The sequence below is a fragment of the Ahaetulla prasina genome, chromosome 13, assembly GCF_028640845.1.
Source record: "Ahaetulla prasina isolate Xishuangbanna chromosome 13, ASM2864084v1, whole genome shotgun sequence".
NCBI classification, from domain to species: domain Eukaryota; kingdom Metazoa; phylum Chordata; class Lepidosauria; order Squamata; family Colubridae; genus Ahaetulla; species Ahaetulla prasina.
This window is the reverse complement of record NC_080551.1, coordinates 19,254,344-19,281,739: the sequence shown is the minus strand read 5'-3', so window position 1 is coordinate 19,281,739 and position 27,396 is coordinate 19,254,344. Positions and strand designations below refer to the sequence as shown.

The 27,396-nt window shown below is 45.0% G+C and overlaps 2 protein-coding genes across 3 annotated transcripts in view; one reads left to right on the top strand and one right to left on the bottom strand.

Annotated features, from left to right (window-relative positions):
- The window catches only part of SCG3 (secretogranin III), a 45,657-nt gene extending 45,441 nt beyond the window's left edge, over nucleotides 1–216 (bottom strand). Inside the window, exon 1 of the mRNA XM_058155956.1 lies at nucleotides 113–216. The gene's annotated coding sequence lies outside the window, so the exon portion shown is untranslated. The remainder of the gene's footprint in view (nucleotides 1–112) is intronic.
- Nucleotides 125–27,396, top strand: AP4E1 (adaptor related protein complex 4 subunit epsilon 1). Of its 2 annotated transcripts, none has more exons than XM_058155954.1 (21): nucleotides 125–577; nucleotides 2,064–2,135; nucleotides 2,593–2,716; nucleotides 3,344–3,417; nucleotides 5,228–5,349; nucleotides 6,322–6,481; nucleotides 8,086–8,252; nucleotides 8,475–8,548; nucleotides 8,963–9,085; nucleotides 9,187–9,296; nucleotides 10,299–10,442; nucleotides 12,742–12,850; nucleotides 12,956–13,074; nucleotides 13,540–13,839; nucleotides 16,134–16,248; nucleotides 17,702–17,828; nucleotides 19,837–20,098; nucleotides 21,787–22,344; nucleotides 22,468–22,652; nucleotides 22,851–23,008; nucleotides 25,095–27,396. In XM_058155954.1, the coding sequence occupies exons 1-21, from the start codon at nucleotides 236–238 to the stop codon at nucleotides 25,253–25,255; spliced, it is 3,606 nt and encodes a 1,201-aa protein (XP_058011937.1). In that variant the 5' UTR covers nucleotides 125–235; the 3' UTR covers nucleotides 25,256–27,396. The 2 variants fall into 2 exon arrangements, with proteins under 2 accessions (XP_058011937.1, XP_058011936.1); XM_058155953.1 differs by having other exon boundaries at nucleotides 9,169–9,296.

Below are 27,396 nucleotides of genomic sequence, written 5' to 3'. Positions count from 1 at the left end.
GGACAGAGAGAAAGGAAGGAAGGAAGGAAGGAAGGAAAGAAAAGGCTCCTAGCAGGCAACCGGAGAAGGACGATGGGACTTGTAGTTCCCCACACACCTGCCCCTCTCCTACCTTTCCGTCCTTAAAGAGCCCCCCAAGCGGGCTGAGCCTTTTTGTAAGGCGCTTCCCCCGGAGAAGGCCCGCCTGCCCCCCGTCCCCGTCCCCTCTGCCGCGGGAGGGACTACTACCCCTCCCATGCGCCTCGGCGGGGAGAGAGCGCCTCGGGAGGCGGAACGCGGCCAGGCCCAGCCCGGAAATGAGCGCCGGGGCGGCGGCCGGGGGGCCGAGGCCAGCGTCGGGCCTGCCCTTCCGGGATGCGGCGGCTGCAATCCGGGCATGAGCGACGTGGTGGAGCGGACGCTGCTCAGCGCCTTGCCCGGCTGGCTCGGCCAACAGCAGCAGCAGCAGAAGCACGAGGCGGCGGCGGGGCTGGGCGGAGGAGGAGGAGGAGGAGGCCCGGCGCGGCCCGGACGGAGCGCCTCCGCCTCCCGCCTGGGCGGCCTGATCCGCAGCATCACCGCCCTCGCCTCCAAGCATGTAAGGCCGCCGGGCGCCCGCGAGCACCGGCTTGGCGGAAGGAAGGAAGGACGCGGGGGGGGGAAAGAGAGAGAGAGGGGGGTCATGCGCGCGCACCCCCGGTCGGGAAGCGAGGCGCGTGCACGCCGCGGGTGGGGAGGGGTGGGGAGTGGGGGTGGGGAGAAGCGCTGTCCGCGCGCCCAGGCTGATTCCTCCCCACCCCCTCTTTACTCTCCTTCCCCTCTCTCCTTTGGCAAGGAGGCGGCCGCCCCCCCACACCCCGGGGCTCAGTGGCGTCCCCGAGAGTTCCCTGGGCGTGTGCAGAGTTCAGAGTTCTTCCCCTGCTTCGTCTCTTGCCAGGGGAGCAAGGCATTATAATAGAATTATAGAATAGAATAGAATAGAAGAAGAAGAAGAAGAAGAGTAAGGAGGAGGAGAAGGAGGAGGGGAGGAGAAGGAGAAGAGGAGGAGGAGAAGGAGGAGGGGAGGAGGAGGAGAAGGAGAAGAGGAGGAGGAGAAGGAGGAGGGGAGGAGAAGGAGAAGGAGAAGAAGAGGAGGAAGAGAAGGAGGAGGAGGAGAAGGAGAAGAGGAGGAGGAGAAGGAGGAGGAGAAGGAGAAGGAGAAGGAGGAGAAGGAGGAGAAGGAGGAAGAGAAGGAGGAGGAGGAGGAAGAGGAGGAGGAGAAGGAGGAAGAGAAGGAGAAGGAGGAAGAGAAGGAGGAGGAGGAGAAGGAGAAGAGGAGGAGGAGAAGGAGGGGAGGAGGAGAAGGAGAAGGAGGGGAGGAGGAGAAGGAGGGGAGGAGGAGAGGAAGAGGAGGAGAAATAGAATAAAAAAAAATACAGGGACGCGATGGCTCAGTGGCTAAGACACTGAGCCTTTCGATCACAAAGGTCGGCAGTTCGAATCCCTAGCACCATGTAAGGAGGTGAGCTCCCGTGACTTGTCCCAGCTTCTGCCAACCTAGCAGTTCGAAAGCACGTTAAAAATGCTGGAAGAAAAAATAGGGACCACTTTCGGTGGGAAGGTAACAGCGTTCCGTGCGCCTTTGGCGTTTAGTCATGCCAGCCACATGACCACGGTGATGTCTTCGGAGAGCGCTGAACGATTAGCACATATGTGCGAGGAGAACCTTTACCTTTAGAATAAAAATAGAATAGAATAGAATTCTTTATTGGCCAAGTGTGATTGGACACACAAGGAATTTGTCTTTGGTGCGTATGCTCTCGGTGTAGATAAGGAGAATAAAATGCATTAATCAAGAATAAAAAGATACAACACTTAGTGATAGTCTTAGGGTTAGGGTCCATTTCCCCTTCCTCTCACCCTGAATTAAAGAGGGATGTGTGTGTGTGTGTGTGTATGTGTGTGTTATAGTCGTTCGGTCTTCTTTCCTACCTGCTTTTTTAAGGCAACGAAATTTGCCAAGTGAAAATAATATCAGAGTCAACAAGGGCTGTTATAGAAATAGTTTTAGCTTATTTCCATTTTTCAATTTTATACACTGCTAGGAAGAAGAAAAACTTATCCACCAGGAATTAAATAATTTAAAAGCCACTGTTTCTGCACCAACTACAAATCTGGTAGGTCTTAAAGACAAAATAAAATGTAATATCTATTGTTCTCTCTCCTCTAGCCAGTGCTGATAACTTGTAAAGCTGCAGTAAGTTTTACAATTACTAGCTCATACTCATTTTTTCCCATTTAATGCCATTTCCATTTTACCCTTCAGATTCTTTTTAGACTCTTATACACGCACATACACAAACTATATATGTATATTTACAATCAATTAATCTCTCTCCATCTATATCTATCTAGCTATACAAACACACGTATGTATTTCTATGCTTTTTAACCTTTTATAACTATCGTTTTTATATCATTTAGTTTTTAAACTATTGTTTATAACCTACTCTCCTTATGCTGATTTATGACCGTAATAAATATTTGATTGAGGTGGGACATAAATTAACTAATTAAAAACAGCAATACCATATTGTTCTGAAAAGACATTGCATATCATTTTCTGCTCTTCAGAAATTGATGAAAGAATGTATGGTGAGGATGATCTATTGTGAGATGCTGGGCTATGAAGCCTCTTTTGGATACATCCATGCCATTAAGCTGGCACAGCAAGGGAATCTTTTTGAGAAAAGAGTTGGTAGGTATTTTCATGAATTATGTATTATGTATCTTCAAATCCATAAATCATAATACCTTGTATATTCTTTACGTTGGTGAAACAGGCATTTGGCCTGCTATCTACCAAAGCTTGCCAGTATTCGTGAGCTTTGTGAAGAGACCTATGTCATTCTTGCTATAAATTGATCTGAACTTGTAGAATAGAGACAGGTGAAAAGTTCCATACTTTTCGGAGGTGGAAAGAGGTGGAAATGTTGGTGCGTCTTATACACCAAATACAGCCATTTTTGGCCTCCCAGAGCCCTGCCCCATGCGTCCCGTTTTATGCGAAAAACGAGCCTGTTTTTCACAAAAAAAGGGTGCACAGAGGCTTTGGGAGACCTGCAGAGTGCTCCTGTGGGTTGGGGAGGGCAAAAACGCCCCCATTTTGGTGAAAAATGGGCCTGTTTTTTTTGCAAAAACGGGGCGTGCAGAGGCTTTGGGAGGCCTGCAGAGAGCTCCTGGGGGCTGGGGAGGGCAAAACCTTTTTTTTTTTCTTGTTTACCTCTTCGAAATCTTGGTGTGTCTTATACAACGATGTGTCTTGTAGTCCGAAAAATACAGTATTTGATGTCCTAATGCAGAACATTTTCCCCCTTTTTCTTAGGTTATTTGGCAATTTCTTTATTTCTGCATGAAAATCATGAGTTGTTGGTTCTGCTGGTGAACACGGTGGTGAAGGTATGGTTTCCGCAGAGCATGCTTTATTTAAGCCATGATTTCTTGAGCTGACGTGGTCAACTAGGGTTAAGGGAAAGCAGAATGCTTGTTAAATGCTTGCCTATGGAGGAGAACCTGGTGGCTTAGTGGGTAAGATGCTGAGCTTGTCGATCGAAAGGTCAGCAGTTCAGCGGTTTGAATCCCTAGTGCTGTGTAATGGGATGAGCTCAGCTTCTGCCAACCTAGCAGTTCGAAAGCACCTAAAAAAATGCAAGTCGAAAAATAGGGACCACCTTTGGTGGGAAGGTAACAGCGTCCGTGTGCCTTTGCCAGCCACAGGACCACGGCGACGTCTTCGGACAGCGCTGGCTCTTCGGCTTTGAAACGGAGATGAGCATCGCCCCCTAGAGTCAGGAAAGACTAACACATATGTGCGAGGGGAACCTTTACCTTTATGGAGGAGAAAGAAGGAATATTTTAAGATCTGCTGAGGTTCCTTTCTGCCTAACTACGAGTTAATGATTTGTGTGAATCATAGCAACAAGAGCTTGGCAACAGACAGACCCATCTGCACAGAAAAATTGTGCTTAATACTTTTAAAGTCTGCCCTTTCATTGGTAGCGGGATCTACGGAAGGCCAATTTTTTTTTTTACTTACAAGAAAGCAACAAAGCGTGGTTTGAATGTAAACTTTCTTTGATCACTGCACTACTTTCTTTTAAACATTGCAAGTTAGTTTAGATTGTTTCACCCATATAAACTGGCCCTACCCTTATCATAACAAGATAATGTCTTGTTTATCTTTCTGCTTAATGTCTGGTGGTTGGCATTTATCCAGCCAGAGAAAGTGTAGAGAGGTTTAGTGGATGACTTGAGTGATACACGATGTTGAAGGGAGTTGTGAAAATAGAAATAGCAGTCCGCTTAATGATACTTAATGTATCATTAAGTGTTAAACTGTACCGTATGACCATCATTTGTGTTGTAAATGTTGTACCTTTATGAAGGTATCTTTTCTTTTATGTACACTGAGAGCATATGCACCAAGACAAATTCCTTGTGTGTCCAATCACACTTGGCCAATAAAAATTCTATTCTATTCTATTCTATTCTATTCTATTCTATTCTATTCTATTCTATTCTATTCTATTCTATTCTATTCTATTCTATTCTAGACTTATATACCGCTTCACATTCCTTTACAGCCCTCCTAAGCGGTTTACAGAGTCTGGGTCAATCTGGGTCTTCATTTTACTGACCTTGGAAGGTTGGAAGGCTGAGTCAGCTTTGAACCGGTCAGGATCGAACTGTTGGCAGTGGGCAGAGTTAGTCTGCAATAGCAATAGCACTTAGACTTATATGCCGCTTCACAGTGCTTTACAGCCCTCTCTACGCGGTTTAGTAAATCAGCCTTTTGCCCCCCAACAATCTGGGTCCTCAGTTTACCCACCTCAGAAGGTTGGAAGGCTGAGTCAACCTTGAGCCTGGTGAGAGTTTAACTGCCAAATTGCAGTCAGCCAGCAGTCAGCAGAAGTAGCCTGCAGTACTGCACTCTAACCACTGTGCCACCGTGGCTCAATGGAAAATGGAGAAGGAAAGGACAGGAGATAATGGGCAGGTGGGTTGCTCAGCAAGTTGCCTGGGGGAGAAAGCTGAAAAGAAGACCCCCCAAATATTGGGGGCCCCCAGGCAGCAAGAAAGGTCGTACAATGGGGCAAACCTCACTTAACACATGTCTCAGCCATAGAAATTTTGGTCTCGATGGTGGTGGTAAGTCAAGGACTACTTGTAGTTAACCTATTTCATGTATTTCTTTTACTCTGTGTGGCAGGATTTACAGAGTACAAACCTCATGGAGGTGTGCATGGCCCTCACAGCAGCCAGCCAGCTTTTCCCCCAAGAAATGATTCCTGCTGTCCTTCCACTCATAGAAGACAAACTTCAGCATTCAAAGTACGTTTCAACCTTGGTTCCATTTCTCCCAACGGTGAGAAAGGTCTAGTTCAGAGGTCTTTGAACTTGGCAGCTTTAAGACTTGTGGACTTCAACTCCCAGAATTCTCCAGCCAGCATAGCATAGCTGCATAGCATAGCATAGCTGGCTGGAGAATTCTGGGAGTTGAAATCCACAAGTCTTAAAGCTGCCAAGTTTGAAGACCTCTGGTTTAGTTCAGGGGTGAAATGCTTCCGGTTCGGACCGGATCGCATGATCCGGTAGCGATCGTGGCCGGTGGTTCGGCAATCCGGTAGCAATGGCAGAGCAAAGCTCCACCCACCTGCCCGGTGTGTTTTACCTTTTGCGCATGCGCAGGCGGGGCGCCTGCTCTTCCGAACCGATAAGGAAGCTAAGTAGATTTCACCCCTGGTCTAGTTGATTAGAAATCAACTGATTGATTGTTTTATTCTGGCTGTAAACCGCTCTGAGTCCTTTGGGAGAAGGGCGGTATAGAAATTTGAACAATAAATAAATAAATAAATAAATAAGCGTATTGCAGTAGTGGGAAGCCAGAATCGCGCACCAAAATCCCTAAGTTCTGCTCTTCCCTCCCTTAACTGCCTCTCATTGCTGCCCCCAATGAAACCAATCCAGTTCAGGCAATATGTTTTCCTAACAGTAAGTTCAAGCACAATTTAGCCCCCTCTTTCTCCCCAGTTGAGTGACCTTGAGGCAGCATCTTAAGGAGATACAACATTTACTTTAGTTTCCCCACAATCCCCTCTTCATTTTCCTATCCTTCTCTCCTCCCCCCCCCCCCCCAGTTCATGGAAGTCTTGTCACCGCAGTGAGGGACAATCAAGCATAGGGTGGCAGCTGACTATACATGTGAAGCTGATGAGACCTTAGATAGCTTCTCTAAACACACAGCTCAGGGTCAGCCTGGATGTAAGAGCTCATTTCAACTCAATCCGATTCTTTTTTTTTTAGAGAAATTATTCGGAGAAAAGCCGTCCAGGCACTGTACAAGTTCTACTTAATTGCTCCTAATCAAGTCCAGCACATTCACGACAAATTCCGGAGGGCGCTTTGTGATAGAGATGTGGGTGTCATGGCAGCTTCTTTGCACATCTATCTACAGATGGTGAAGGTGGGATTCTTAAGCATCTTAGGGTGTTAATGTTGACAGCACATATTCCCTGACAGAATGTAAACAAGATCGGCTTTCATCCACACTAGAAATGATTCAACGAGGGAAATATAAATATTTAGAGTATGGTTTTTAAAGGGGAAGAGAACTGACTGAAGATTGAAATCAAAACACATTTTACATGCTTATAAATATTGTATGTGAGTCAAAGAACAACGCAGGAAAGTTGGAAAATAATATTTATCTGTAATGTAAATTTTAGTAGCTTTTCTTTTTTTCTTTCATTATTTTTAATAACAGATCGTAGGGATTTGGGCATTTAGCTCGGAGATTCCAATCCTTTTTCGCACTGTTAATTCAATGTTTTTTATGGTTCTTTCTCATAATTCTACGGTCTCAGTAATTGCTTTGTCCGCTTATTGATATTATATCTCTGTGTCAACTAGTATTATAAGGGCCAGTGTTCTCTTTAATGAACAAAAAGCTTGCTGTAATAGAACACGTCCCAAAATAAAATTATGCCATGGTGGGCAAGAGAGAAACAATTGGAGTCTTAAAATATTCTCGCAATCTTATCTTTAATATCTAATTAAATCTTATGTAATGTTACTGAATCCTTGCAAGGTTTGACAGCTCTGTGAAATTTCAATCCTTTTTAAAAATGACATTTGGTTCTTTTAAAAAGTGGAATCTTTAGATGACGTTTTAAGGGCAGTGTAGACTGCACCACTGATGTAAACCCTCTTAGAATAACAGAGTTGGAAGGGACCTTGGAGGTCTTCTAGTCCAACCCCCTGCTTAGGCAGAAATCCTACATCACTTCAGACAAATGGTTATCCGACATCTTCTTAAAAACTTCCAGTGTTGGAACATTCACAACCTCTGGAGGCAAATTGTTCCACTGGTTAATTGTCCTCACAGTCAGGAAATTTCTCCTTAGTTCTAAGTTGCTTCTCTCTTTGATTAATTTCCACTCATTGCTTCTTGTCCTGCCCTCTGGTGCTTTGGAGAATAGTTTGACTCCCTCTTCTTTCTTTCTTTCTTTCTTTGCATTTATATCCTGCCCTTCTCCGAAGACTCAGGGCGGCTTACACAGTGTTAAGCAATAGTCTTCATCCATTTGTATATTATATACAAAGTCAACTTATTGCCCCCAACAATCTGGGTCCTCATTTTACCTACCTTATAAAGGATGGAAGGCTGAGTCAACCTTGGGCCTGGTGGGGCTTGAACCTGCAGGAATTGCAAGCAGCTGCTGTTAATAACAGACTGCATTAGTCTGTTGAGCCACCAGAAGGCCCCCCTTCTTTGGGGCAGCCCCTGAGATATTGGAAGACTGCTATCCTGTCTCCCCTAGTCCTTCTTTTCATTAAACTGGACATACCCTTAGAGATATGTATCATTTTAAGCAGATTTTGTACTTCCTGATCACTGTGTGATTATTCCATGTTTTGTGTTTAACTGTCAGTTACCCCCTGGTGTGAGAAATTGTTAAAACATTAGTGTTCACACTTTAATGACCTGCGGGGCAAATGGCATACTGTTAATTCCTGACTTGTCAGTTCAATCTTAATTGTGTGTGTTGTATTTTTTTTTTTGTCTAGGAAGATTCCTCGGAATATAAGGATTTGACAAGCAGCTTTGTAACAATTCTGAAGCAGGTGGTTGGCGGAAAGCTCCCGGTGGATTATAACTATCACAATACTCCAGCCCCTTGGTTGCAAATCCAGCTTTTAAGAATATTGCGGCTACTCGGAAAAGATGACCCAGGGTAAATTCTCACAACTTCGATATGGAAAGGGGTAGAGAAAGGTGTTATTCGCAATACAGTTTGCAGATATGAATACGGTGCACGCTAAATAATTATTCAGGGTTATTGAATTAAGTAATAGTAATAATTAAGTATTAAGTCGGATAAAGAGCTGTGGAACAATAAACTTTCTTTTTTTAAAAAAAAAATATGATACTGAATATTTTCCTTCTCCTTTGTCAGGACCAGTGAATTAATGTATGATGTTTTAGATGAATCTTTAAGGCGAGCAGAAATCAATCACAACATTACCTACGGTAGGTGAAGTAAGGTTGTTTTAATGTAAGGAGAACAAAATGTGTCACTTGTAATATTAGACGTTCCTGCTGGTGGCAGACATAATTCTTTTATCGATAGGAATATTGATGTATTTGTTCTGATGCACCACAGATACTTTCCTGCCTCTGTTAGCTGCTTGGCTTTTTTTGAATATTCATGTATCCATATTTTATTCTTTTTATATTTTTTTTTTAATTTCCAAAGTTAAAATACAAAACGAAGAAGAAGACAAAAAAAAAAAAGAGAAACAAACTTAGAACCGTCAGCGTCGGTGTCAATGATATATTCATTTTATTTTTGTACATGCAGGGTTGTTTTGTTGTTGTGGTTGTTGGTATTGTTTTATTTTGTATGCCTCGAGTCTCGCATGTTCTCTTTTTCCTTTTCTGCAGCAATTCTGTTTGAATGCGTCCACACCATTTACGCAATCCACCCCAAACCTGACCTGCTTGAGAAGGCCGCCAAATGTATTGGGAAATTTGTCTTATCCCCTAAAATTAATTTGAAATATTTGGGTAAGTTCTCTCATTCCCTCCCCGACTTCAACCCAGCGGAACAAATGCCAAATGCCTACGGTTTCATTTTTCCAACTTTCCAGTTTTTTCCCCCACTTTAGGATTGAAGGCTTTAACGTATGTAATCCAGCAAGATCCCAACCTTGCTCTGCAACACCAAATGACAATAATTGAGTGTCTGGAACATCCTGATCCCATTATTAAAAGAGAGGTAATAAAAACCAAGTTAAGGTTATTGTTAGGGAGTCATGCACTGTTAGCAATGTAATCAATAAATAATTTCATTTCTTTGATTATTCCACTAACTCGGGTCTGCAAGAATGGTGAAATGTAAAATTTGTTACTACTGGTTCTGTGGGTGTGGCTTGGTGGGGGTGGTAATGTCACTGGGTGGGCATGGCCAACTTTTTTTTTTTACTTTTAAAAGCAAAAGTAAAAGAGGTTGTAAAAAAAGAGCCAAAGAGGTTGTAAAAAAATGCTTTTAAAAGCCTCTGACTATCAGGCAACTCAGCTGGGATCACCAGAGGAGCCTTTTAAAAGCATTTTTTGAAAAAATGCTTTTAAAAGGCTCTGATGATCCCAGGTGAGCCGCGCGATCATCAGAGGCTTTTTTTTTTACTTTTAAAAGCATTTTTTCAGCCGAAAAAAAATGCTTTTAAAAGTAAAAAAAAAACAACCCTCTGATAATCGCGGGGGGTGGGGGCAGGGATTTTTGCTACCGGTTCTCCGAACCACCCGCCACCATCGCTACCGGATCGGATGATCCGGTACAAATCAAGAGCATTTCATCCCTGGTCTGCAACCTTAAACATTCAAAGAGCCATTTGGACCCGTTTCCCACAGAAAAGAAAACTCCGGGAGCCACAAAACCCTTCCGGTGCCTGACTATTTCTTGAGTGGCCACAAAACTAGCAGATGTAGTTGAATTAAACGTTCTGTTTTCTTCTGAAACTTTTCTTTTCTTGGATTTATCCATGGTTGGCCTACTGGGGGTTGAAAAGCTCAATAAATTGTGTGCCGGCGGGTGTCACACATTGGCAGTTGTGACGGATATTTTGAGTGACTGGGAGCTGCAGCAGTGGGGTGAAAGAGCCACATGCAGCTCCAGAGCCGCAGGTTGCTGACCACTGCACTAACTGGTCCTTAAACTGAATGCAGCTGATTATTTTTTTGATCCATTTCACTTTTTTACCCGCTCTGCTTTCTCCTTCAGACCTTGGAACTTCTGTATCGAATAACCAATGAACAAAACGTCACCGTCATTGTCCAGAAGATGCTCGACTACATAAATCAGAGCAAAGAGGAATATACCATCATCAACATTGCTGGAAAAATAGCAGAATTAGCTGAAAAATATCCTTTTACTTGCTGGGCGTGCCTGTTTCGATCAGATGTATTTCTGCATCTTTCCCCATTTTAATTGTTTTCCTGTTGATACAGCCTTTTGATGGTGGTTCCGATTTATTGCATCTAAAACTCAGGTTTTTTTAAAAGGGTCTGTCTCGCGGGACCCTTGAAATTAACCCAGAGAATCGAATCGAATCGAATAGGACAGGACAGGCTCTTGGAGGTCTTCCAGTCCAGCCCCAGGAGAACCTATATCCTATGGCATGTGTGCCAGAGGTGGCATCCAGTGGGCACGTGCGCCATCGCCAGCTGCTCTTCTGGCTTCTGGCCAGCTGGTCTTCGCGAGTGCTGGAGCACCAAAAACCAGGATATTTGCAGGCCATTTTCAGGCCATTTTTTGGGGCTCTTTATAGGCTGTTTCCGGGCTGGTTTTCTGTTGTTTTTGGGCCAGTTTTCAGGCTGTTTTTTCAGCCCGAAAAGCGGTCCTGAAAATGGCCCGAAAAACAGCTTGAAAACAGTCCCCAAAAAAAGAGCTAAAAAACAGGCATGCATAAGACAGCCAGCTGGTCTTTGGGTTTCCGACACACGCGCATGCACACGGCTCTTTTAAGACTTGTGGACTTCAACTCTCAGAGTTCCTCAGCCAGCTTTGCTCCTCTTCTCTCCTCTACACTTTGCTCCTCTTCTGTACTCTATTCTTCTATTCTAAACCAGGACTGGCAACTCTGACACCAAATGAGACACCCTGTGACTTGTGATTTTACTACTGGTTTCTGCATTGATTTCTGCTTCCCAGAAGACAGCCACGGAGCTTACAAGTGACAATTGTGATTGCAGGATGCTGAAATGGTTGTAAAGACCTCCCAGTTGCGAGCACCTGAATGTTAGTCCTACGACGCCAGGAACATCGCAGTGATTGGTTGTAATCGAGCGGTGGCTAAGCAAGACGCTCTTGTCACTTCTCGTCTGGATTATTGCATTGCTCTCTACATGGGGCTACCCCTGAAGTGCACTCGGAGGCTTCAGTTAGTTCAGAATGCAGCTGCGCGGGTGATCGAGGGAGCCACACGTTGCTCCCGTGTAACACCGCTCCTGCGCAGTCTGCACTGGCTACCTGTGGTCTTTCGGGTGCGCTTCAAGGTGTTGGTTACCACCTTTAAAGCGCTCCATGGCTTAGGGCCCGGGTACTTACGGGACCGCCTGCTGTTACCCTATGCCTCCCACTGACCCGTACGCTCACACAGAGAGGGTCTTCTCAGGGTGCCGTCCGCCAAGCAATTTCGGCTGGCGGCCCCCAGGGGCAGGGCCTTCTCTGTCGGAGCACCTACCCTCTGGAACGAACTTCCCCCTGGTTTGCGTCAATTACCTGACCTTCGGATCTTTCGCCGTGAATTGAAAACGCACTTGTTTATCCAAGCGGGACTGGCTTAATTTTTAAACTTTTTGAATTTTAATAATTTTAATTGGGGTATTTTTATGAATTTTATGGGTCAAATTTGACGGTTTTAAATTTTCGGCCATTTATAGAATATGTTATTTTAACTTTTGTCTTAATTTGTATATTGTACTGTTTTTATTCTGGCTGTACACTGCCCTGAGTCCTTCGGGAGAAGGGCGGTATAAAAATCTAAATAATAAATTAATAAGTAAATAAGACAGCCATTAAGCAAGGACTACCTGTAATAGAAGGGACACGGTGTCGAAGGGACATGGTGGCTCAGGGGCTAGGACGTTGAGCTTGCCGATCAAAAGGTCAGCAGCTCAGCGGTTCGAATCCCTAGTGCTGCCGTGTAATGGGGTGAGCTCCCATTACTTGTCCCAGCTTCTGCCAACCTAGCAGTTTCGAAAGCAGGTAAAAATGCAAGTTGAAAAAATAGGGATCACTTCTGGTAGGAAGTTAACAGCATTTCATGCGCCTTTGGCATTGACTCATGCTGGCTACATGACAACGGAGACGTCTTCGGACAGCGTTGGCTCTTTGGCTTTGAAATGGAGATGAGCAACGCCCCCTAGAGTCGGCAACGTCTAGCACATATGTGCGAGGGCAACCTTTACCTTTACCTTTACCTGTAATAGGTTCGGACTTGTGCGAACGCCTTGCTATCATTTCAGGTTTCCTGAAAACTTTTTAATAAATGCTTCCCTTCTTCGCGCACAAGTAACTTTAATAAAGAAATTGATTCTTTATTAAATTGATTTTTCTTTACTGGAAATTGGCTCTGCAGTAGAACATTTGATGCCGCAATAGAACACTTAAGGCTGCCTGGATGGAACTATTGTGTCTTTTCCTTAATGTCCCTGGCACATATGCTCCAAACAATGAATGGTTCATCCAGACTATGAATGCCGTGTTTTCCGTAGGAGGAGATAAAATGCATCCTGACATTCTGAACAGTTTCTTGCGACTTCTTGCAGAAGGTGAGCAACTCGTGGGCGAGAATGAATCCAACTCTGTTATTAAAAATAATAATAATAATAATTTCCAGCAATTTTTTAAAAAAAACAAACCCTGTTTTTTCCTAGGCTTTGAAGATGAGAAGGAAGACATTCAGCTGCGGTTTCATGCTGTCCAATCTTACCTGTCGTTATTACAGGACAAAAACGCAGTTTATCCACAGAAATTTATTCAAGTGATGAGTTGGGTAAGAAGAAAAAAAGAGTAGATATATATATATTTTTTTAAAGAAATACATTTTTGCTGAATGTTTCTATTTCGCATAATAGAAAATGAACGTTGACAGTTTAACAGCTTCTTAAGCTAGAGAAGTTCCAAATCAGAATTTACAATTCTAAATTTACAATTTAGAACACTGTGCTATGAGTGGTTCGGGTGGCCTAGAGGTGGAGCTCTCACCTCACAATTGGGAGGCTGTGAGTTCGATCCTAGGTAGAGGTAGATATTCCTCTCTCTGGGCATAATGAGAATATATCTGCTGAATATAACTCTGCCCTGGCGACAGGAAGGGTATCCGGCCAGTAAACACTCCCCTCCGTTCAGTTCACCCCACAAGGGATTATGGGGTTGTTAAAGGATGATTAGAATGCTGTGCTGTAAAAACGACATTCCGCTATTGACTAATCCTGATGATCTAAATTTCTCCTGACAGGTATTGGGGGAGTACAGTTACCTCCTGCAAAACGTGGACCCTGAAGTTGTTTTAGCAAGCTTGTATCGGATCCTTAAAAGCAACGCCACTTGTGAAACCAAGGTTTGGATCATGGCTGCAATTTCTAAAACAGCTTCCCGTACTACCAGTTCGAAGACGGTGGAGAAATTTCTCTTGGAATTCAGTGCATCTTTGGATACCAGCATGAGGCAGCAAGCGTTTGAATTAAAATGCCTTTATGAAAATAAAGAATTGATGAAGAGATTGTTTCCACTTGATGCGAGCTGTAAGAACATGGTGGTGAGTCCTTGTTACCATAGATGTAATGGTATGTGAGAGCCAGAGATGGGTATTCAGCAGGTCTGGAGAACCGGTAGTGGAAATTTTGAGTCTTTTGGAGAACTGGTAAATACCAGGGGTGGGTTCTACTTATCTTTACTACCGGTTTGCAACGGGGCTGCGCGTGCACTCGCTTTGCTTGCGCATGCGCAGAAGCTTCCTGATGATGTCCAGGTCAGTGGGTGGAGCATCCTGCTGGTTTTACTACCGGTTCTTGCGAACTGGTCCGAACCGGGGGCAACCCACCACTGGTAAATACCACCTCTGACTGGCCCCTCCCGCATCGATTCTCTGGCTCCCGAGTCCCAGCTGATCGGGAGGAAATGGGGATTTTGCAGTAACCTTCCCCTGCCACGCCCACCAAGCCACGCCCACCAAGCCATGCCACGCCCACCAAGCCACAGAACCCGTAGTAAAAAAATTTGAACCCACCACTGGTGAGAATGACCTTGGGGGCAGGAGGAAGAGCCGCAGACCAGGCCATGGTCGGATAAAAGGAAACAAGAGTCAACAACAGGAATTGGGCTGTGGCAAAATCTCAGAAGGGACCCCACCTAGTTTCTTAGACTTAAATACAAGTGGTGTGGGGTGGGGAGATGTCCTTTCAAACTTGCAGAGCTCTGTTATTGTAACCTTACAAGTAAAGACAGAGCTAATAGTCCTGGTGGTATCGTCCGACTACGTTGAAAGGCTAATAATACAGGTAGTCCTTGGCAGTTCATTTAGTGACCGTTCAAAATTACAACAGCCGTGAAACAAAACGTGTCTTACGACCGTTTTTCATGGCTACCATTTTTCCAGCCATCCCCATGTGATCAAAATTTAGAAGCTTGGCAACGGGTTCATGTTTACGATCGTTGCTATGCCCCAAGGTCACGTGATCCCCTATGGGGACCTTCTGACAAGCAAAGTCGTGCCGTGGTGTGGCTCAGGCTGTAAGAAGCCTGTTATCAAAACACAGCTGCCTGCAATTACTGCAGGTTCTAGTCCCACCAGGTCCAAGGTTGACTCAGCCTTCCATCCTTTATAAGGTAGGTAAAATGAGGACCCAGATTGTTGGGGGGGCAATAAGTTGACTTTGTAAATATACAAATAGAATGAGACTATTACCTTACACACTGTAAGCCGCCCTGAGTCTTCGGAGAAGGGCGGGATATAAATGTAAACAAAACAAAAAAAAGTCAATGGATTTTGACAGATCAGCTTCACAGCTGGGTTACTAGCGTACCAACTGCAGTGGTTCACTTAACAACCGAGGCAAGAAAAGTTGTAAAAAGGGGGCAAAATTCCCTAAGCAAATGTCTCACCTAATGTTGTATCTGCACCCCCCGAGCCGGGCCCCCTGCCAGAAAGTGACTTGGAAAGTGAGGGGGAAGGGCCATCAGGACTTACCTCGGGAGCACTGGCTTCCCTGGCTCAGCTCCAGGAGCCAGAGGCAGGCCAGGTGGAGGAGATAACTAGGCCTCCGTCCCCTGACTCTCCCCCCCCCAGGCCACGCCTCCAGACCCAGCTGATGGCAATCAGGCCTGGCTGGACCCTAGGTTTCGTAGGCAGGAGAGGCGGGAACAACAGAAGCAGGAGTGGGGCAGGCCTAGGAAGTGCTGAGTCATGGAGCCACACCCCACAGGATATAAAACCAGCGATGGCTGCTATGCCTCTTCGTAGCAGGCAAATCAACTGCTTGACTAGAGCTGAAGTACTGTTTGTTGACTCATCGACATCAAGGGAGATAACAGAGACACTTAGCAGACGCTTGCTAGTTTGCTGCCAGAGCTGATAGTGCCGGCTAATTAAGTCATCGCTCGGACCGAGGCGAGGGGGACAGAACACCTAACAACATAAATTTTAGGCTTAATTGTGGTCGTAAGGACTTCTTAATTGTGGTCGCAAGGGAAGGTTGTTTTTTTTAAATTTGCTCAGTAAGTAAAAGATCTCGGTGAGCCGTTTTACTTGGAACACTACAGACTGTTCTGGACATTATTATCGTTTTCCATAATAATAAAACCTAATGCCCAGGCTTATGCACTTAGTCCACTTCTCGTTGAGGACATCTGATTCCAATTAGCTTCTTGCAAGGACCTCATTGTACCTTGATGCTGCCAGAGCCGCATGTTGTGAATGAGCAGCGGGATCTGGCACGTCTGCCAGTCTGCTGGAGGAAGAAAAAAATATATATAACAATAATCCAGAATTAGGTTTCCTTTCAGAACATCTAACCAAATAATAATCTTCAACTCATGTCTGATTCTATATAGGTCGACGCTTCCTTGTCTTTCTTAGACGGCTTTGTGGCCGAAGGACTCAACCGGGGTGCATTGCCATATAAACCTCATCATCAAAGACAGGAAGAGAAACTGTCTCAGGAAAAAGGTGATTGCTTTCTAAGAAATGAAGATCATGTATTGCTTCCTCACTAATTCCTAATTGCTTCCTAACAGTGAGAATGATTAATAGCAATAGCACATAGAATAGAGTAGAGTAGAGTAGAGTAGAGTAGAGTAGAATAGAATAGAATAGCATAGCATAGCATAGCATAGCATAGCATAGCATAGCATAGCATAGCATAGCATAGCATAGCATAGCATAGCATAGCATAGCATAGCATAGCATAGCACTGGTGCAATAGGACTGGGGGTTTTGTTAATATGATTTATTGGGTTAGGGATTTTCTGTCTTCACTGTGAGTTGTATTGTGTTGGGGGGGTTGCACTGAGGGAGCTCCCCCAATCACATTGTGCACTGACAATAAAGATTTGAGTTGAATTGAGAATAGAATAGAATGGAACGGAACGGAACGGAACAGAATAGATTAGAATAACAGAGTTGGAAGGGACCTTGGAGGTTTTCTAGCCCAACCCCCTGCCTAGGCAGGAAACCCTACACCACTTCAGACAAATGGCTATCTAACATCTTCTTAAAAACTTCCAGTGTTGGAGCATTCACAGCTTCTGGAGGCAAGTTGTTCCACTGATTAATTGTTCTAACTGTCAGGAAATTTCTCCTTAGTTCCAGGTTGCTTCTCTCCTTGATTAGTTTCTTGTCCTGCCCTCAGGTGCTTTGGAGAATAGTTTGACTCCCTGTTCTTTGTGGCAGCCCCTGAGATATTGGAATACTGCTATTTATTTATTTATTTATTTGATTTCTATACCGCCCTTCTCCCGAAGGACTCAGGGCGGTGTACAGGCAAGAATAAAACAGACGGTACAATATACAAATTTAAAATGCAGTTAAAAAACTTATTTTAAAATTGGCCTGAGAAGTAAAATATATAATAAGCTAAAAAACCCCATTTAAAATTAATTTCTAAGAATTTAAAAATTTGTTAAAATCAATTTAAGCCAGCCCCGCGCGAATAAAAAGATGTGTCTTCAGTTCGCGACGGAATGTCCGAAGGTCAGGTATTTGGCGTAAACCCGGGGGAAGTTCGTTCCAGAGGGTGGGAGCCCCCACAGAGAAGGACCTTCCCCTGGGGGCCACCAGCCGACATTGCTTGGCGGACGGCACCCTGAGAAGTCCCTCTCTGTGAGAGCTATCATGTCTCTCCTAGTCCTTCTTTTCATTAAACTAGACATACCCAGTTCCTGCAACCGTTCTTCATATGTTTTAGCCTCCAGTCCCCTAATCATCTTTGTTGCTCTTCTCTGCACTCTTTCTAGAGTCTCCATATCTTTTTTACATTGTGGCGACCAAAACTGAATGCACTATTCCAAGTTTTTGATTGATTAATTGATTGATTGCTTAACCGAATACTTTTTCCAAGTTTTTGCAGTAGATTTTATGTTCTGGCTTGACGGACATCGATGATTGTTATTTCTCTTGGCAGCTTTGAATTTTGAACCCTACGGAGAATCCCTTTCTCAGAGCTTCCCTGTATCAAGAATTGCCGGCAGACAGTCTCCAACCGGAATTTCTCTGGGCTCGGATAATAGTGTTGAGACAGGACAGAAAGAGTAAGTATGTTTGTCTCTTCAGCAAGAACTTCTGAAACACAGCCTGCCCGCCATTCATAACTTGCCACACATGTGTTTGGCCATCAAACGGTAACTTCTGTCAAAGTCAGGGCAGTGTTATCGGTAATACTAAAATTTTGAAGCGAGAGGGAGATCTGACAGGTTCTTGATGTGCCTTGCTGACAACTTTGCCATACAAAAGGTGGAAGAGACTGTTGTGTCTTGCCCGCTCTCACCGCAGCCAGGGCCTTCTTATCTGCTTCCGAACACTGAGGAATGTCCTAGTATGCCTCCCGGCCCCAGCCCTGACTCCATGCCCAGACAGGCTGAGGAGGAGGAAGCACCTCCCGGCCCCAGCCCTGGCTCCATGCCCAGGCAAAAGGAGCAACTAGACCCCCTCCCCCTCCCCCACAGCATGTGAGCCTGAGGGAGGTCAATTACCAACAGCTGCCGACTGGAGTGGAATTGATAGGCGGTGGCGTCAGAAGGAAGGGAGAGGCAGGCCTGGATAAGTGCTGAGTCATGGAGCCACACCCGATGGCCTATATAAAGGATCTGCTTTCTGGCATTCTCTGAGTCAGGCAAAGTCTAAACATATCTTGCTGAAGTCACTTTCTGGTCTCCTGCCTGCCCTGAGGACTTTGTTAGGACTTTGGCAGAGCTGCAGAGGCACGCCTGATTCGGATTTCCCTGACCCGGCCGTCAGCGGAGGAGTAGGACACGACAGAGACAACTAGAAGGACATCTACACTGGACTCAATTCTTGCTTATAGGATTGAAATGGTTGACGAAATGGAAGCAGGGGTGAAATGCTATCGGTTTGCTCAAACTGGTAGCGGCTTTGGCACGTGGTTCGCCGAACTGGTAGCGGCAGCAGCATGAGGCTCCGCCTATTCACCCGGACATTGTTACTTCCTGGTTTTAACAAGGAAAGTAAACTGCTTTTGACCCTCTGTGCATGCCCAGAAGGCTTTGCACATGATGAGAGGGTCTAAAATCGGCGTGACGATGGTGCGCACGGGCACTTCCGAAGCGGTAGGGAAAGTAAATAGATTTCACCCCTGAATGGAAGCTATAGGAACTTTGTGGGAACTGTGAGAGTGATTAAACAGAGGGATAGAATCAAGATCACGTGAAGTGTTAGTGCCACTGTATAATGCCTTGGTAAGGCCACACTTGGAATATTGCATTAATGTTGAGACTCTAGAAAGAGTGCAGAGAAGAGAAGCAAAGATGATTAGGGGACTGGAGGATAAAACATATGAAGAACGGTTGCAGGAACTGGGCATGTCTAGTTTAATAAAAAGAAGGACCAGGGGAGACATGATAGCAGTCTTCCAATATCTCAGGGGCTGCCACAAAGAAGAGGGAGTCAAACTATTCTCCAAAGCACCTGAGGGTAGAACAAGAAGCAATGGGTGGAAACTGATCACGGAAAGAAGCAACTTAGAACTAAGGAGAAATTTCCTGACAGTTAGAACTATTAATCAGTGGAACGACTTGCCTGCAGAAGTTGTGAATGCTCCAACACTGGAAATTTTTAAGAAAATGTTGGATAACCATCTGACTGAGATGGTGTAGGGTTTCCTGCCTGGGCAGGGGGTTGGACTAGAAGGCCTCCAAGGTCCCTTCCAACTCTGTTGTTATATTATGTTATGTTAATCAGTGGGACAGCTTGCTTCTTGGACTTGTGAGTGCTCCATCGCTGGCGGTGTTCAAGGTAATATTGGGCAGCCTTTGTCTGGAATGGTATAAGATCTCCTGCCTTGGGAAGGGAATTGAGCAAAAGAGAACAGAATAACAGAGCTGGAAGGGACCTCCGAGGTCTTCTAGTCCAACAAGCAACGAATCCCTGCTTGTATGTCCCCAGGACATTCTTTGAACGCTGCATCCAGTTTTGGTCACCACGGTATAAAAATATTGGAGGTCGTCTTGTTGGAGCGAAAGACCTCCAATGTCCTTTCCAGCCCTAGGACTCTCTGATTCTCACCACTATCCCCCTCTCTAGGAACAGCAGTCTGAAGCTTGACGGCGTGAAGAAGTTGTGGAGCAAAGAAGGTTACCTCCCCCAGAAGAAAAACCAAGAAGAGAAAGAAGAGAAAACCACGGAGGCTGCTCTTCAGGGTGTCCCATCAGTAGAGACGGTGGCTAGCACTTTCCCATCGCAGCCTAAGGAAGAAGTGACGGATCACACAGAAGGGGCGAAAGAAAAGCAGCAGCTGGCTTCAGCGCTCTTTGTCGGGCTAGGATCACAAAATAGCACTAATCTGGTAAACTGGCTAAATTGCGTTTTCCTTCCTTCCTTCCTTCCTTCCTTCCTTCCTTCCTTCCTTCCTTCCTTCCTTCCTTCCTTCCTTCCTTCCTTTCTGTTTGTCAGGCTAGGATCACAAAGCAACACTAATCTGGTAAACTGGCTAAATTGCGTCTTCCTTCCTTTTTTCCTTCCTTCCTTCCTTCCTCCTTCCTTCCTGTCTGTCAGCCTAGGATCACAAAATAGCACTAATCTGGTAAACTGGCTAAATTGCGTTTTCCTTCCTTCCTTCCTTCCTTCCTTCCTTCCTTCCTTCCTTCCTTCCTTCCTTCCTTCCTTCCTTCCTTCCTTCCTTTCTGTTTGTCAGGCTAGGATCACAAAGCAACATTAATCTGGTAAACTGGCTAAATTGCGTTTTCCTTCCTTCCTTCCTTCCTTCCTTTCTGTCTGTCAGGCTAGGATCACAAAGCAACACTAATCTGGTAAACTGGCTAAATTGCGTTTTCCTTCCTTCCTTCCTTCCTTCCTTCCTTCCTTCCTTCCTTCCTTCCTTCCTTCCTTCCTTCCTTCCTTCCTGTCTGTCAGGCTAGGATCACAAAGCAACACTAATCTGGTAAACTGGCTAAATTGCATCTCCCTCCCTCCCTTCTTTCCTTCCTTTCTTCCTTCCTTCCTTCCTTCCTTCCTTCCTTCCTTCCTTCCTTCCTTCCTCTGTCTCCCTCTTCCCTTCCTTCCTTCCTTCTTTCGTTCCTTCCTTCTTTCCTTCCTTTCCTGCCCTGCCCTGCCCTGCCCTGCCCTGCCCTGCCCTGCCCTGCCCTGCCCTGCCCTGCCCTGCCCTGCCCCTATTACTTTTATAAATAACTCAAGGTGGTGAATATACCTAATGCTCCTTCCTCCTTCTATCTTCCCTGCCACAACAACCCTGGGAAGTGAGTTGGACTCAGAGAGAAGGGCTGGCTCAAAGTCACTCAGCTGGCTTTCATGGCTAAGGCAGGACTAGAACTCTCAAGTCTCCTGGTGATTGGCTGAAAATCACCCAGCCGGTTTCATGCCCAAGGGGAAAGTAGAACTCCTGTTGATTACTTCAAAGTAACCCAGCTGGCTTTCATGGCTAAGGCGGGATTTGAACTCACAGTCTCTCACTTTCTAGCCCAGCGCCTTAACCCCTACACCAAATTGGCTCTAAATTGAAGCTTAATATGCATGGTACAAGGGACGCGGTGGCTCAGTGGCTAAGAGGCTGAGCTTCTCGATCGAAAGGTCGGCAGTTCAGTGGTTCGAATCCCTAGTGCCGCGTAACGGGATGAGCTCCCGTGACTTGTCCCAGCTTCTGCCAACCTAGCAGTTCGAAAGCACATAAAAAATGCAAGTAGAAAAATAGGGACCACCTTTGGTGGGAAGGTAACAGCGTTCCATGCACCTGTGGTGTTGAGTCATGCCGGCCACATGACCACGGAGATGTCTTCGGACAGCGCTGGCTCTTTGGCTTTGAAACGGAAATGAGCACCTCCCCCTAGAGTCGGGAATGACTAGCACATATGTGTGAGGGGAACCTTTACCTTTTATGCATGGTACATTTTTTTTAGGATTCCCTTCCCTCCCCTCCCTTTCCCAACCTTTATTGCTTTGGCTGAGATGGTCCATTCAGACTTCTGCTTTCGTTTAAATCCTGTTTTCCTTTCTCTCGTCTTTCCTGTCTTTGTTAAGATGGGGAAAACGGACTCCGAAGCCCAGAAGTTTACAAAGAAATCGAAAATGAACAAAGAGAGTTCACTGCCTATGGAAAGCGCCCCTACCACTTCCCTATTTCAGGAAGGGTTAACCGGAGAGAAGGACCCGTTTGTAAGCAACGGACACCTCAAGTTCCGGAAGGCTTCCCTACATTCTCCTGAAATCCCTGAATCCAAGACGATGCTCGATCGTTCCCATTCGTTGCCGGAAGGTGGGTTGAATGAGAAGTCCCTGGATCACCCATTTTCGCCCTCTTCTTCATTCACCCATGATCACGTGGATGTTTTTCATCCTTCCCCAAGTTCTCCCGCTCTAGTTCAGAAGCAACTTTCACTCACACCTCGTCTACCAGAAGAAGCAGCCCAGCATCCTCATTTGGATATTTCAGAACTTTGCGGCAACGAATCCCTGCTTGTATACTTTTCTAAGGTCTGGAAAGAGGACCACCTGCTGATATTTTTATGTCTCGCCAATAAAAGCTCTTCCGTTCTGAAAGATGTAAGTCTGGAATTCCAACACTCCGAACATTTTAAGGTAACCGTTTTACCGTCCTTTTGGCTCGTTCTGCTATCCCACTGGCTTGATTTTGACAAAGCATCTTTAACCCATGTTGGTTTCTCCCCTCCCCCCTCCCCACCTTTCCTTTTTATCTTGAAGATGGTAGAAAACCTTGACTGCCAACTTGCTGTGTTAGAAAGTGAAAAAATGGAAAGCTTCCAGAGGTACGTAGAGATGGAGAAGCCCTGCTCTTCAGGAAACATCTTTGGTTGCATCAGTTATCCGCTAGAATTGGACGTCCGTCTCAGATTTTCTATCTCTTTAGAGTTGTTGGATTTTATTAGGTATATAAAATAATTTTCTTTTTTTAAAAACAACAACTTTTTTTATTGTTTTATTGTGATACACAATCTGACAAACACGCAACATATAAACACACAACGCCTCCGTGTTAAATATTAAATTTAATGGACCGATTTTTCCTTCCTCTTTTTTGTACACTTTTTTCTTTTCTTCATTTCTGTCGACAACCCTGTTTGCAGACCAATGAAGATGAGCACGGATGAATTCGGAAACCTGTGGCTCTCCATTTCAAACGAAGTCAGACAAAATCTAAAGGTGGCATCTTCTCAAGGAACTCTGTCCTTGATGCTGGACACCTTTCAGCAAAAACTGAAACTACATATTGTTGACATCATAGGTATGTAACTTAAAATTGTTTCAGATTCATGACATATATGATAGCAATAGCAATAGCACTTAGATTTATATACCTGTTGTGGCTCCCGCCCCCGAACCTGGCCCCATGCCCGAAAGTGCCTTGGAGCTGGGCCTGCTGCCAGAAAGTGACTCAGAGCCGGGCCTGCTGCCAGAAAGTGATTTGGACAGTGAGGGGGAAGGGCCGTCAGGATTTACCTCGGAAGCACCGGCCTCCCTGGATCAGCTCCAGGAGCCAGAAGCAGGCCAAGCGAAAGAGATAACGAGGCCTCCTTCTCCTGACTCTTTCCCCCACCCAGGCCACGCCTGCAGACCCAGCTGACAGCAATCAGGTTTGGCTCAATCCCAAGTTTCGTAGGCAGGAGAGAAGGGAAGGACAGAAACGGGAGGGGCAGGCCTAGGAAGTGCTGAGTCATGGAGCCACACCCCACAGGATATAAAAGGCAGCAAGAGCTGGTGTGTCTCTTTGTATCAGGCAAATCCACGGATTGACTAGAGCTGAAGGTTGTGACTCACCAGCGTCTTGGCAGCTATCGAGGGCTCTTGGCAGATGCTGATTCTTTTGCTGCCAGAGCTGATAACAGCCAGCTAATTAAGCCATCGTTCGGACGGAGGCGAGGAGGACACAACAATACCGCTTCACAGTGCTTTACAGCCATCCCAAACGGTTTACAGAATCAGCCTATTGCCCCCCCCCAACAATCTGGGTCCACATTTTACCCGCTTCGGAAGGATGGAAGGCTGAGTCAACCTTGAGCCTGGTGAGATTCGATCTGCCAAACTGCTGGCAGTCGGTGATCAGTAGAAGTAGCCTGCAGTACTAACCACTGCGCCACCACGGCTACTGCAGTAGCCAAAATATATAGGCATGATCCTGAAGTTCTGATTTAGTGCCAGTAGATTAAACCACATTTCCCCAAAATTGGAATGGTTTGGCTCTTGACTGAGATGAAAACCATTTGGGTTTTTCTCAAATATTTGGGCCTTCAAAATTTGAAATTCAGAGTTTCAAGAACATGGAAATACAGACAAGAAGTCAGTAGTTATTTTCCACTTCCCTCAAATTCTCAGTGTTGTGAAAATGTTCAATAATTGTGTGTCTGTCTCTCTCCCCTTTCTACATCCAAATTGAAACCTCAGGGAGTGACAGTTGAACAGGAATCAGAGCCAGCTGTTTCCTCAGTCATTGGAGAAAAGAAAAGTGTGTTTTGGGAAATGAGTATTTTAATCCAGCCTTAGCTAGCAGTATTCATAAAGCGTAATACTGTAGCTTAGGATCCAAAAAACAAAACAAAACAAAAATCACACAATTTCCACCCACCCACACCTTTGAAGCAGAAAGTTATTGGAAATTCCCGTAGGCAGTGGTGGGATTCAGCCGGTTCAGGCAAATTGATATTTAAATTGCTGGCTGGCCCCGCCCCTTCCTGCCCCACCCCTTCCAGGCGTCCCCACACGCCCTCTTTTGGCTCCCAGGTAAGTGCAGGGAGGCTTCCTAGGCCCATTTTCGCTTCCCAGGAGGTTTCAGGGAGGCTTCCTAGGCCCGTTTTTGCCTTCCAGGGGGTTGCAGGGAGGCCAACTAGGTCCAAAATGGGGTCTAGGGGAGAGCGACGGCGCATCCCCCCCCGTAGCCCATTTTTGCTCCCATGGGGGTGCAGGAGGCTGAGTGCTGCCTGTCACCGCCCCTGGCCATGCCTACCATGGCCACGCCCACTCAGCTGGTCATTAGAGCAGAGAACCCCTGTCCATAGGCAATCTGGGACATGCGTTGCAGTGTTTGTGCCATAAAAGGACCTGGTGTAGGAGAAGAGCAAGCAGAGCTGGGGCGGGAGGAGTTAAGCACGTCATCAGTTTAGAGTTGTTATGTGGACACAAATGGTTTTAAGCCCAACCCTTCTTGCATTCTGTTGACCCTTATCTAGCGCCAATGCGGCACTGAACTTTCAGTGGATTAGATTCTTGTATATAGGCCCGAGCGATAAATCTCCTGAACTGCCATTTCATGTGTGGTCCTGAGCCTTTGCGCTTGAAACCCCGATATTAAGAACTTTCCAAATGCCTTCTTTTAGGAAATGAAGGAATAGCCGCTTGTCGACTGCTTCCATCAACCCCGTGTCTTCTCCACTGCCGGCTCCATGGTGGGACATTGGCCTTGTGGTTCAGATCACCTTGCTCTGCTCTACCAGACTGTTTACTTTATCAATGTCAGAAGGTGATGGAAGAATCCTGAAAAATCGCACGGTCTCCTTTTTTGGACTTGTATGAACAAAGGGTGTGGTTGTGCGTTGGTTGGGTTTACCAAACCCAACTTCTGTTCTCCATGGAGCGAAGATGTATCTTGGCATCAAGTGTGGCTCACCTTCCAGTGGGAGGGGTAAACCCATCAAGGATGTTTGCCTAACATTGACAGGCAGTAAGGTACGGGTAGCTGAACTGAGACATGTTATGCAAGGCTCATATTTTCTATTAATGTATTTGTATAACTCACGGGATTTATTCGTAGGATCAGTTACTTGAATTACTCAAGTAATTCTCCCTAGTGCAGAGAACTGCCTTCTGCTTATTTTGCTGAAGGTCTTGAGGTGGCTTCTTATAGAAACAACCTGCGGATCATGATCAGGAAGGGATTATCTTCAGTTTATGAGTTTATCCGTGATTGCCCCATCAATGCATCATGGCTGGGTCATGACACTGCGGAAAAGTTCTTGACTTGGCACCATTGACTGTACCTCAACAGTCAGAGTCATCAAAGTTGGGGAGCCTTGTCTTCAATGTTTTTATGGTATGGATATATAGTAGGATGACAAGTTTTTTTTGTTTGTGTGTGTGTGTGTGATCAAGGAAGTACCTTTTTTGCCAACACAGCTTGAGATGGGCCGTGTGATTCTAGGTATGCAATACAGAGTTTCTAAAGTTTTCGCGTCAACTTCCAGATCTTCTGACTTGGTGGGCTGTCCTTCTTCATCTTCCCACTATCTATGGCCATGTGAAAACGTATAAATATACTTAACTTTTATTTATATGAAAAAGATGAACTTGGAAGGACCTCATGATTTTTAAAAAAATATATAACTCAAGGTGGCAAACATATTTAATACTCCTTCCTCCTCCTGTTTTCTCCTCATGAACAACCTTGTGAGGTAGGTTCGGCTGAGAGAGAGTGAGCAACTGTTTGGCAATATAAAATTATGATTAATTTATATGCCACCATTTTGTGGGTTTTTTATTACACTTTGCTAGCAGGGGAATTCTGGGAGTTGAAGTCCATACAGCTTCAAGTTGCAAAAGTTGAGGAACACTAGGTATATAATTTATTTTTTTCATAGCTGATGCCATTAACTTCTTTTGCTTACCATTTCTTAGTCCTGGTAATGTAGCTTGTTCTGAAAAACATACAATTATGGATATGAATATGTAGGTGTAAGTTAATGGATAGAAGAAGACTGTGTTGCTAAGTAGTTTGCAAGGCGCCGTGAGAGAAAATACAAGAATATCCTTTGTGAACTGCACGTGGTTTTGACAGTAGAACATCCACTTTTTCAGTCTTCTCACTTTAAGAAAGTAGAATGCAATTAACTAACAAAGGGATTGAATTTTGGTAGGGTTTTTTTTTTCTCCTGATTTTTTCAGTGTTGTCATAAAGGAATTCTTTAAAATGCACTAAAGAAATGTATTAAATCGGGGTCTCCAACCTTGGCGACTTTAAGAATTCTCCAGCTAGCATGATGGATAGGAAATTCTGGGTGTTGAAGTCCACAAATCTTAAAATGGCCGAAGTTGGAGACTTTGTTGGCCAAAGTTGGAGACTATGATCATGTTTACTATATACGCCTTATGGATTAAAAACAGGAATTTAGGGGTTAGAAGAATGAATACATTGGAAATAATTGTTTCTATATGACTGTTAATGGTATATTATAGGATTTATCCTATAACAGTTTAGGAAAGCTATAATTTCAAGTCTATGCAGTTTTTAACCATTGTTATCAAATGACGTTTAAGCTTCTGGCCTTCCACGTCTTGTTCAACTACAACTCCCAGAATTCTCCATTATAATTTGCAGTTGTAGTTGAGGCATATTTGGAGGCTGAGAAGCTTCTTGCCCATTTCCCAATATAAAGATTTATCCATCTATACACTGCAGAGCCTCCTGTTCATTCCCCTTCCCAAATGTTTACTGTCCTTCTCTGCCAAGTATGTGGATCTTAACGGAACAAAGCTTGGTGCGTGAATCTTACTGGGTTTTCCTTAATTGTACCCTCTCTACTTCCGTTTTATTTTCAAACTGTCTGCAGAAGTGGTTTCTTACTGTTCTTATTACCACCTAACTTAAAATAATTGCAATGTAATAAATTATCCTGCTGCACCAAA